The 12275-nt window shown below is 38.3% G+C and overlaps 1 protein-coding gene across 5 annotated transcripts in view; it reads right to left on the bottom strand.

Moving 5' to 3' along the window:
• Positions 1-12275, bottom strand: part of LOC148415213 (sickle tail protein homolog) — an 89580-nt gene that overhangs the window by 54395 nt on the left and 22910 nt on the right. For 4 of the 5 annotated variants that reach the window (XM_088430282.1, XM_088430286.1, XM_088430285.1 and 1 more), the window contains exons 2-5: positions 9767-10023; positions 2447-2615; positions 2058-2256; positions 478-571 (exon numbers count right to left, since the gene is read on the bottom strand). In XM_088430282.1, the coding sequence (XP_088286408.1) occupies positions 478-571; positions 2058-2256; positions 2447-2615; positions 9767-10023 (719 nt within the window). Of the gene's footprint in view, positions 1-477; positions 572-2057; positions 2257-2446; positions 2616-9766; positions 10024-11201; positions 11327-12275 lie in introns of those variants that run through there. The other variant, XM_088430283.1, reaches the window with a different exon arrangement.

The following is a 12275-nucleotide window of genomic DNA, read 5'->3' as shown; positions in this document are numbered from 1 at the left end:
AAATTGAATTCCTTCTGTGAAATCTCTGTCAGATTATGACAGATTATATCAAGTTCTCTACTCTTCTCTACTTTAGGATGTTTGCATTTCTGTTTTGATTTTGTTAATAAATATTAGAAATGAACTATCTGCCGGAAGTTGCTTTTGGATCCTATCACACCACATCGTGATCGATTGTATACGTATTTTTAGAATGTAATAAGACCCAATTAGGTCATTTGTTGAATGAACACTAACCTACTTTACATGTAAAGCAAACCATTTTAAAGATGCCCACTGTTAAAAATGCGGCATGTAGTTCCAATGATCCTGCATGTTCCCGAAGTAAGTATTCAGAATGTCATTAATCAGGTTATTTGTGTAAAACATTAACAATAGATTTTCAGAGTAAAGTCAAACTAAAAGAGCAGTATTGAAAGCTTTTCTAAAATGCATTGTGTGTGAGAAAAAATGCGGAGCTTGCATGGAGTGACTCACCCTTCCTTCTTTGCTGGTAGGCCTGTTGTGGCGGTTGAACAGATGTGATGTATCTCTATGATAAACCTTCAGACAGGAGTGGGATGTAATATTTCTGAAAGCAGACAAGACATGATGGCATGCCATGTGAAGCCAAGGTTGGAGGGGGTGTTGATGGAGTGGAATAACTCCTTACAAAGACTCGATCCCTATTGTTCACAGTAAAGTGCTTTTCAAAAGACTTTATAATAGCCAGCAACTAGGCTACAACACCGAAAAAAGAACGTGTGAGGATCAGTTAAAAAAAAAAAACAACATCAGTTTAACTTTGTTGTTTTTTTAGTGCCCGGAATTGAAAGTTTGAACTTAATTTGCAAAAAAATACCGTGTGAAGGACTGATTTCAGACCAGCACCTTGAGCAGCCTGCTCTCACTTTGGGAACCAAAGATCAAGCTGGTCGAGTTTTGCCGTGACTATGCTTCCGGGAAAAAAATCCAAATAAAAGCGTACCAGTGTCATCTGTAACTTAAGCACAAGTTGTCTTGAAGGATTAGCTGACTTCCTCAAAACATTTGGCTTTGACTACAATACAGTGGCTTAACAGGAAGCCTAAACAAATAGACAGGTAGCCTAAAGCTTCAGTGACAGATTGCTGTCACTGTCCTGCTCCACGGACAGGCTGAGGAGATCATTCCTCCCCCATGCCATGAGGCTCTTCAACTCCACCCGGGGCAGTAAAAGCTCACATTAAACTCTAAACCTCATACTCTGCACTGCACTATTCACTTTATACAAGCACCTTAATTATACTTGCACTAGACTCCAACGATTCACACTATTCTGTTTACACTGTTAACAAGCACCTTAAGTATACTTCTGTACTGGACTTATGTGTATCTTTGTGTATTTTATTTCTCATATTTTATATCTCGACTTGAGGATACTGCTGGAAATGTGAATTTCCCTACGAGGATGAATAAAGTATCTATCTATCTATCTATCTATCTATCTATCTATCTATCTATCTATCTATCTATCTATCTATCTATCTATCTATCTATCTATCTATCTATCTATCTATCTATCTATCTATCTATCTATCTATCTAAACAAATATGGTAAATGGATATCGCACTTACTGTATATAGTGCTCTTCTACCATCCTCAAATACTCAAGGGCTCATGCAGACAACTCCTTTTACCAAACGCTCTGACTTACATTGTGGAGCCACAGCTGCCCTGGGGCAGACTGTCAGAGGTGGGGCTGCCATATCATGCCGACAGCCCCTCCGACCAGCCACTGGAGGCACGGTGGTAAAGTGTCTTGCCCAGGGCCACAACAATACATGACTGACAGAGCAGGATTTGAACACCAGACCCATCGGTTACTAGACAACCAACTCTGCTGCCTGAGCCACGGCGGCCCAAATAGACCGATCGCATCGCAAGGATATCACGCTCAAACGCCCCCCCCTCCCCATCTGCCTACGATACAGTGGCTTACCAGGCAGTCCAAAAAATAGGTCTTTGAAGCCCTGACTGTACATCACAGTTGAATATACACCATGGCAACACCATGGCAGCATCCTAATCACCTCACCTGATGTCCTCTAGATCAAAGTAAACATTGCGACGTGTATCTTTGATGTAAATGGCCATGTTGGGAGATTGAAGCTTCTTCATGGTTAGCTGCTGAGGAAAAGCAGTGACAAAGAGAGCCCGCAGCGTATCTTCACTGCTGATTTCTGCAGGCATCCGGATCTGCTTTGTCTCATCGCCATACTGCAAGTACAGAACCCCTAGACAGGAAATCAGGAGGGTCATATTCAAAGTCCTTGAATCGATTTTACAGTGAAAAAATAGCACACAAACAGCCCTGCTCACAAACAAATCCGTCAAAGTCACAACAGTCATGCAGAACACTAAGTTGTGCTCACATGGTTCATAAATGGATGAATCCATAAGATTTGAATGTGTGTACTGACATACCAACCGACTCTTTTGCCTGACTTCCTGATCTTCCAATTGGCAGACTTGATCGAGCCTTACAACCCCTTGAGAAAGGAACGGTCATTGTCAATGTCTCTCCATCTGACATGCTCTCTCCAGCTAACACATTTTCTCTGGTGGTGCTTTCAGAAGGTTGGGGGGTCCTCAACTAGATGGAACACAGAGGTATGTAGTAATGATTGATGGAAACTTATATATGCATTATGTTATGCGGTAGTGTAAGATATTACACACACAAAAATAGTAATACTGTATTGTACTTGTTCCAAATGAGAGTAGAGTAATACATTACAACTCATTTATAGCCTGCAAGTGCCCCCCCCCAAAAAAAAATACTGCGAGAGCTGAGGAGAAAGGTCTGTACACAAGATGAACATGTGCCCATTACTTTCAGTTCGTCAGAGATAAAGACATGAGAGATAAAGACATGAAGAACATACAGTTATAATAGGTGCACTTTGTGCGCAACACCTGGAGCTGTCAACTTGGTCAAATAAGACCAGTAATTTGACAAACCATTTAGAGCGATGGCATAGTAATGTGAAGTTAGCAAAAAGAAAACATGCAGAGGAGTGAGAGTGGGAATAAAACAAATCAGGCATAATTAGAACTCTCACTAAAGAGGTTAGGAGCCTCGTGGTGGAGTATGTCATACGTAGAAGATAGGCTGCCGCTTTCCATAGTTGATGCCCCAGCATTTGGAAACCTTGTCAGCAAGATCCTAGTAGCAACTAGCAATAATGACAAGGAAAGCTACTGCTAATAATCACTGTACAATTGTTATTCATAATACTCTATAAATAGTTCTGATAATTGTGTATCAAGATGAAGCATGCAAAAATTCACGTTAAACACAATGATGATGATGTAAGCTAGCTGCTAAAGATAGCCCCACCAAAACCATCTATTTTTGAAACGTCTGACCCTAACCTAGCCGGCTGAACTTAAATTTGATTAAGATTGAAGATGTAGACTGCACTAACTGTTTTTGCCTACAGCATAAACAATGCATCAATCATTATGCTGTGAAGCTAAGTAATCAAGGGATTAAAGTACAAAAATAATATTTTGTATCTTGTCTTTAAAGGTTTACAATACAATAAAGATTAAATAATGTATGCTGTTTTTAGGCTAAAGACAACCTTTCACTGGGTGTGTAATGAGCGTAATGAGCGTCATTTAGAATCCATATTTCCAGTTATGACGGTGAGAGTAATTTAAAATACAGCAATATTGTAATGTAACTAATTACTTTGAAATAGTAATACATAATAAATAATGCATTACAGTTTTGAAGTAACTTGCCCAACACTATTCACCCAAGATTGTATAACAACTAAAGTTGTGTTATGCATAGATTCTTGAAAGATGTTGGAAGAGGTCAGCCTGAAAAGGCATTATTGCTTATGCATAAACAAGTGTTCCTTTTATGGGAATGTAGTATTATATGTTATATTGTTAGTACCATTTGCTGCCCGACTGCATAATGTAACTGAGCAGGTACACTATTTCCCAAAGAGCTAAAATGCACATTGTCTTTTTCAGTTTTTTCCACCTGATGTGGGTTTGTAACAAAAGTGTGACATTTGAATCCAGCATGTCACACAACAAATGAAAAATATGCATATGTTTCTGCATTAGACCTGCAAATGTGATGGAATAAATTAGATACCTACCAAAACATTCTTATAGAAATGTGAGACAGCTGTCACATATGATTACTCAAACAACTGAGAGTTTGTGCTTGAAGCCCAAGGTGCCATGCTTAATATGCTGGATAAAGTGGGTTGTGTTGGTGCTTATGAATGTTGACACAGAGCAAATCTCTTCTCAGACAAAATTTGGGGAAAGTGCTGCCCCAGATAAAAGCTTACTGAATAGCATACCTGTTCTCAGTGTTGGGACTAATGCATTACATAAGTAATGTAATTACTGTAATGCAGTGGTGAGCTGCCACTGCCAGAAAGGTTGGCCAAATATTACCTGAAATTATCATAACTATAATAAATTTTAAGAATTTTAATAACTATAATAAAAGTCAATTTATGTTTAAATTAATTTTTACTAAATATGTACAGTGTATTTTATATGTAAAATTATCCTCCATATTTTGTTCTTTTTGTGTCATATTATATCCAGAAGGGCGGCTCGGTGGCGCAGTGAATAGCACATCCGCCTCACAGTTCAAAGGTCAAATCCACCTGGCTCCGACCTTCCTGTGTGGAGTTTGCATGTTCACCTAGAGCCCGCGTGGGTTCTCTCCGGGCACTCTGGCTTCCTCCCACTCCCCAAAAACATGCATGGCAGGTGAATTGGACATACTGAATTGTCCTTAGGTGTGATTGGGCATGTGATTGGTCGTTCGATTGTGTGCCCTGCGATTGGCAGGCAACCAGTTCAGGGTGTCCCCCGCCTACTGCCCGAAGCCAGCTGAGATAGGCGCCAGCAAGCCTGCGACCTCTGTGGGGATAAGCGGCTATAGAAAATGGATGGATGGATTATATCCAGACGGTTACGCCACTACAAGTGCTGCCATTTTAGTGTACAGATTTTAGACAATTAGAATTCAGCTAACGCAGGGGTAGGGAACTCAGGTTCCTCGAGAGCAATATCCTATGGCATTATATTTGTGCCACAATTACGAGTGCGTGAAAAAAGAATTTGAGCGGAGAAAATCAAACTGAGCGAGCAAAAACAGATTTTGAGCGCAAGAAAAAAACTATTGAGCGCGTAATGATAAGAGTTTGAGCGCGCACCGATGGAGTTTGAACACAGAAAAAGAAATTGCTCGCTCAAAATTCCTTTTTGCTCGCTCGGGATAGCCCTCTCTCGCTCAACATCTCGCTCTCGCTCGCGATACTCCTCCCTCCCTCGCTCAACATCGCGTTTGCTCAACATCGAGCTCTCGCTCTCTCGAGTCATCCTCTGTGCTCGCTCAGTTCTGCTCACGCGTTACATTTGTGCCACAAAACCAGCCAATCAAAGCTTGTAAAAGCACTTTGATTGACAGCTTGGTATCCAATGAGATTGCTTGTACGCTATCCGTTGACACTCTCGTTTGCCCTGTGTTCACCTGGAAAGGGCAAACGAGAGTGCGTCAACACGGACTTGGGCTGGATAATTACTTTTAATATTATTATTATTACTGTATTGTATCGTTTGACAGAAATACCTTGTTAGTTTTTGTACTTTAATAATATAAGCCCACCTCCTCCTGCCCACGTCGATGTGACGCACTCTCGTTTGCTCGTTCCGGGTGAACACAACAAGCAATCTCATTGAATACCAAGCTGTCAATCAATGTGCTTTTACAAGCTCTGATTGGCTGGTTTTGGGAACGAGAGCAAGATGTTGAGCGCGACAATGCTGTTGTGAGCGAGCAAAAAGGAATTTTGAGCGAGAAACTTCTTTTCAAGAACTTTTATTCTGCGCTCAAAATCTGTTTTCGCTCGCTCAGTTTTATTTCCGACGCTCAAAATGTTTTTCCACATGCTCGTAATTGTGGCACAAATATAACGCCATAAAATCCTGCCTGTTTTTTAGGTGTTTCATTTTGACAGACCTGATTGAAGAGATCAGGATCATTATCAGGCTTCCACAGGGCTTGTTGATGAGCTGATTATTTGAAACAGGTGTGAAAGGATATGGCCCTCGAGGAACCGGAGTTCCCTACCCCTGAGCTGACGCGTGTCGCCAGGCAGACTTCCAGGCAGACAATGACTGCCAACCTGGAGCATTCGCTTGAACAAGTAGAAGGCTTCTGTTCAGTGTGCAATGACGTACTGTGTATGGGCCCATAGTTTTGTTAGACAGCTACAACAGCCAATCGACCCATAAAACCGCCTTCAGGAAACCTCACGTAGAACGTGACGTGATTGGACGCTCACTGCAGGAAGGCGGCGCTATATTTATCCTCCATGTTTAACGGTGGAAGAAGCTCAATAAAGAAAAAAATAAAACATGTTGCTTACCCAGCTAACGTTAGCGTTAGCATAAATAGAAGTCAAGACCCACAGATGCTTTTTTTTTTTTTTTTTTTTTTAACCCACAATGGCTGAAGAAGAGAAAAACGGAAATTGGACCGACGCAACTTTCAGCATTGGTGTCCACGTCAATACAAAAGGACTTATTATTGAAAATGAAACACAAAGAAAAACTCTACAAGCAAGTCATGAAAGTCTTTCTGAGGAAAAAAAAGAAGAATGGATTTTGTACTGAAATAATTTGGGGACAGACGATTTGTGTGAGTTAATATGTTTTTGTCATTTTATGTCATTCATATTCAATTGTCATGTTTGGTTGGCTTTTGTTGTTGTGGGGTTTTGTTCATGTTTTTGTTCCACTCGCATCTGCCTTTTTTGTCTGCGTTCTCGTTAGTTTGATTTCATCCACCTGTTTGGTGATACTTTGTCCATCCAGGTTTGCTCCCATTCAGTCCTGCCTCATTTCCTTGTTAAAAGTTTCTTTTTGAGCTACATATTTCTCAGTTTTCTTGCATTTGTTGGATCCCGTTCCTTCCTCCTCCCAATTCAACTCAACATGACCATACAGACGTGACACTTATATTAAATTGCCATTTGTAATTTACCGTACAATCTTGTTAAAGCTTTTCTGCTCTTGGTGGACTTCATAAAACATTTTGGACAAATCATTTGAAATTATGACTTTTTCTAAGTTTCGGCACGTATAATGATAAGCTTTAATAGCTGATGTGGGTTTATTGATGTTTAAATGCTCTGAAAAAAAGCCTGTGTACTTGCGCATGAGGGGTCCATTCACTGAAGGCCTAAGTGTGAAATCCACGGACCGCCACTGCTGTAATCTATTACTTTTTGCTGTAACGCGGTAGTGTTATGCATTACACACAAAAAATAGTTATATTTTACTCGATACAAATGAGAGCAATGCAAAGCATTACAATGCATTATTAATCTGTGGTGTGGTGTTTTTATTCCCAATTTTGCCAAAAACACCATGAGAACACAGGAGAAAATTCTGGGGTAAAATGTTTACTGTCCATTTTTGGTACCTACTAACAGCAGAGATGAGTGCAGGATTAGCAAACGACAGCTTGAATATGAACAATACCTACACAAGATGGGCATACACCCATTACTTTCAGTTCATCAGAGCTAAGGACAAGAAGAATATAATATTTACGTGTACTTTGTACACGACACCTAAAGACCTGACCACTTCGCCAAACCGCACCAGTAATTTGACAACCCATTTAGAGTGGAGCCATAGTTACGTGAATTTTGCGAAAAGAAAACACACGGGGGATTGAGAGTGGGTATAAAACAAAGCAGGCAAAATCATCGTTCTCCCACTCAGGGATGCCAATTCCATCTCAAGAGGTTAGGAGACTCGTCGCAGAGTGTGTCATGCGTAGAAGGTATGCTGCCGCTTTCCACGAGGGAATTGCCAGCGTTTCGCAACGAGCAATAATGACAAGGTAAGCTAACACTAATTTTCAATGTAAAATTGCTATAGTCTATAAATAGTTGTGGTCAATGTGTATCAAGATGAAAAATACATAATCTCATGTTAAACAGCTAGCTGCTCACGTTAGCCCCACCGAAACCATTTATTTTTGAAATGTCTGTCCTTATCTGTGGTTGAACCTAAATTTCATAATTAACATTGAAATTATGGAATGCACTAACACTTTCTGCCTAAAGCATAAACAATGTATCACTAAGGTGTGAAACAAAGTAATAAAGGGATTAAAATACAAAAATGATTTTGTATGTTGTCGTTAAAGGTTTACAAAACAATACGGATTAAATGATTTGTACTGTTTTTAGGCTTAAGGCAACCTTCCACTGAATGTGATCGTAATAATAGTATTGAGCAACATTTAGAATGGCAAATCTATATTTTTCAGTTATTTTTGAGAGAGTAATTAAACAGTAATGCAATAGTAGTGTAATGCCTTACATTGCAAATACAGTAATATTAGGGTTAGGGTTAACCCTGGCTCTTCTTAAGGCGAATGACACTGAGTCCCACCCAGATGACTGAGCTTCTCATCCTATCTTTAAGGGAGAGAGCCCAGACACCCTGCGGTGGAAATTCATTTCGGCCGCTTATATCTGGGATCTTGTTCTTTTTGGTTACAACCCACAGCTCGTGACAACGGATGATGGCAGAAACAAAGATTGACCGATAAATAGAGAACTTTACCCTTCGGCTCAGCTCTTTTGTTTTTTTTAACCACAACAGACCGGTACAGAGTCTACATGACATTTGGTTTGATGAAAAAAACAAACAAAAATAAAACCTTTGTGAGTGATATATATGCAAAAAACACAGAAATCAGGAATGGGGCAAATACTTGTCAAAGCACTCTATTAAGAAGAATGGTCATCAAAATACTTTGATGTTTTATTTAATTGCAATTTGTGGTCCATATAGTCACTTATGTTAACAATACTTGACCAAATACAGTAACTAATCTTCCGTATTCCAATGTTGTGGTTTATATATCAATGAATCAAAATAAATAATAAACCTGTCTTTGTTATGGATCCATGTACAATATATAAGTCATATAATGTTTAGTACTATGTCTCCTGTATCAAGGATTATGTTTTTTTTTTTTTTTAAATATAATATTTTGAGCAGTCATCCAAGCTTTAATGAGTTTCTACATACCTCCTGCAATGTGCTCATGTAGCCCTAGTTGGGAAACAATGCATTGAAAGATCCTCACACAGAGGGAGCTGGCCCATATGGGTTGAACGAAGTAATGTTAACATAAAATCTAAACTTTTCCCCCCAGGTCATCTTTTAAACTTACATAAAATAAATGACCTATATTGCCAGCAGCAGGCAGTTCTTTTTGCAGTAAAATATTTTCAAATATTTTCAAGGTTAATCTTTAAATCAAATGACAAATCAAATGACAATATACCAACTAAGATGACTAAACATCAGCAAATATGGTCATGCAATGTAAAGGTGTGAATAACTAGTTAGTGTTGTGATTAGTTTTATTTTCTCTTTAGTATTTGTTGTTAATGAGAAAGATTGTATGACTTGACTAACGTCTTGCTTGACTAATAATGCTTTTTGGCTTGCTTGAAATTTGATGGTGACTTAACAGCTGTTCTTTGATTTTCCTTTACAGAAATTGAGACTTGAAGGTTACAACTTGAACCTTGTTTGTGACTTGCACATATTAAGTGACTCACCTCAGCCTCTGACTTGATGGTAAATTGAGTATACAATGTAGTCGTAATTGAAAATTTAGACATAGGCTACATAGTTTTTGAAGACAATTGATGAAGACCTTACCTGGTCTCTCATGTGTTCCTGGTGTCCCAGGAGAATGGCAGCATGGTGTGGATACTTCTGTCTCAGATGATCCAGGAACACTTCCTTCTTCCTCTCCACTTTGGAGTGTTGCATGAGCAAGATCTCGAGGTCACTTTCCCTGCTATTGGCAGCAAAGCTTCGGCATAGAGTGCTAGGAGAGTTTGGAGTTCCACCCGGGTTGCACAGAAAGTTGTTCAGGTGATGTTTCTTCGGGAGGTGATGTTCAGTCGTCCTGTCTACATTGCAAGAGGAGGGGACAACAAATGTTGCATGCTCTAGGATTAAAAGCGTTGATGGCAGGATGGCAAGGACAAATAGAATACAGAGAATTGAGAAATGACTGATAAATAATAAATTGTAACAATGTATTTAATGAAAGAATATATAATTATTATATATAATTATAATTATTATAATATATAATTATTTTCTTTCCCTGATATCAGAAGTGAATTCATTATGAAAAGGGTTACATCATCAGTATGTATGTCAGAATAGGCAAGAGCAGACAATCGCAGGGAGCTTGCAAAAGTGAGCAATGAGGCAAGTCACTAAAGATGACACAACATCGAAGTACAATAAATGCAACAAAATTAACAGTTAAACAAGAAAAAGTAAAAGAAGCAGGTGAAATACACACTCCCCAAGTAAATTCATACAACAAACAAATGAATTTATTATGTGATTCAAGTTCTAAAAAAGAGCCATTGATGACATAAGCACTGGAAATTGATATGTTTAAGTACAGCACATATTTCGATTCCTGGGAACTAAGAATCTGAACTGAATTGGTAAAAAAGTGAAAGGTACCTATCCAGTGTTGGGTAATTTACTTCAAAACTGGAATGCATTATTTATTATTACTGACATTTCAGAGTAATGGGTTACATTACAATATTACTGTTCTGTATTTGAAATGCAATGCATTACACTACAGTTGTATTCCCTTTAAATTACTCTCACCACCAAAACTGAAAATATGGATTTGCCATTCTAAATGTAACTCATTACTCTCATTACACATCTAGTGAAAGGTTGTCTTATGCATAAAAAACAGTACTAATCATTTAATCTGTATTGCATTGTAAACCTTTAAAGACAAGCTACAAAATCGTTTTTTGCATTGTAATTTATTTTATTACTTTGCTTCACTGCATAGTGATGCATTGTTTATGCTTTAGGCAGAAACAGTGCATTCCGCAATTTCAATGTTAATTCAAGTTCAGTCGGCTAGGTTAGGGAGAGATGTTTCAAAAATAGATGGTTTCGTGGGACTAACATTAGCAGCTATCCTACATCATTATTATTGTGTTTAACATGAGTTTTGTATGGTTCATCATGATACATATTGACCAGAACTATTTATAGACTATTATTCATGGCAATTGTACAGTGAAAATTAGTATTAGCTTACCTTGTCATTATTGCTAGTTGCGACAGGGATCTTGCTGACATGGTTTCGAAATGCTATTGAATCCACTGTGGAACGCGCCAGCAAAACAAATCTGCTAACCTCTTGAGGGCAAAGTGGCATCCCCTAGCAAAAGAGCGCATGCTCTGCATGTTTTCTTTTCGCTAACTTCACGTTACTATGGCACTGCACTAAATGGTTTGTCAGATTAATGGTCCTATTTGGTGAAGTGGACAGCTCTTTAGGTGTGCACCTAATGATTCTATTGTTTTTGTCTTAATCTCTGAGGAACTAAAAGTAATGAGGGTATGTCCATCTTGTGTAAACCTAAACCTGCTAGCCTAAAATAATGTGATATTATCATAAATATAATAAACTATAATAATTATAATAACTGTAATAAAAATCACTTTAATTTTACACTTATTTTTACTATATATATATATATATATATATATATATATATATATATATATATATATATATATATATATATATATATATATATATATATATATATATATATAATTATTTGTATTCTGCTCTTTTCATGTCATTTTATATTCATTTGGTTATGCTCTTGCAATATCACAGTTTTTAGCCAATTAAAATTCAGCTAACTTGTGTCGCTATGCTGTGTGCAATCTGCTGTTGCCAGAAACCATGGCATTCGCATCGACACAGCGCGGGCCTCTGCAGAAGCGCAGATGGATATGTCAGTGGCCTTAATGCTTAATCAAAAGCTATAGTCAATCGAGCCATCTAGAGGACTCATATTTAACTTGACGTGACTGGATGCTCACTGCACGAAGGCGGTGCTATATTGATCCACCATGTTTAACGTTGGAAGTCGTCAAATAAAGTTATTGAAAAGAACAGGAAAAAAAGAAAAAAACATGTTGCTCAACCATAAGCTAACAGCTACCATGAGGCATAGCGTACATCGAAGCAGAAAATTCACATCGACTCACTTTTTCTTTTCTTTCTCTTTTTTTTTTTAACCCACAATTGCTGCAAAAGAACAAAACGGAAATTGGACCGACACGACTTTTCAGCATTGGCGTCCATGTCAATACA

The sequence above is a fragment of the Hippichthys cyanospilos genome, chromosome 12 (assembly GCF_059441005.1).
Source record: "Hippichthys cyanospilos isolate Australia breed blue-spotted pipefish chromosome 12, RoL_Hcya_1.0, whole genome shotgun sequence".
NCBI lineage: Eukaryota > Metazoa > Chordata > Actinopteri > Syngnathiformes > Syngnathidae > Hippichthys > Hippichthys cyanospilos.
The sequence above is the reverse complement of the archived record's forward strand: the minus strand, read 5'-3'. Positions and strand labels throughout refer to the sequence as shown.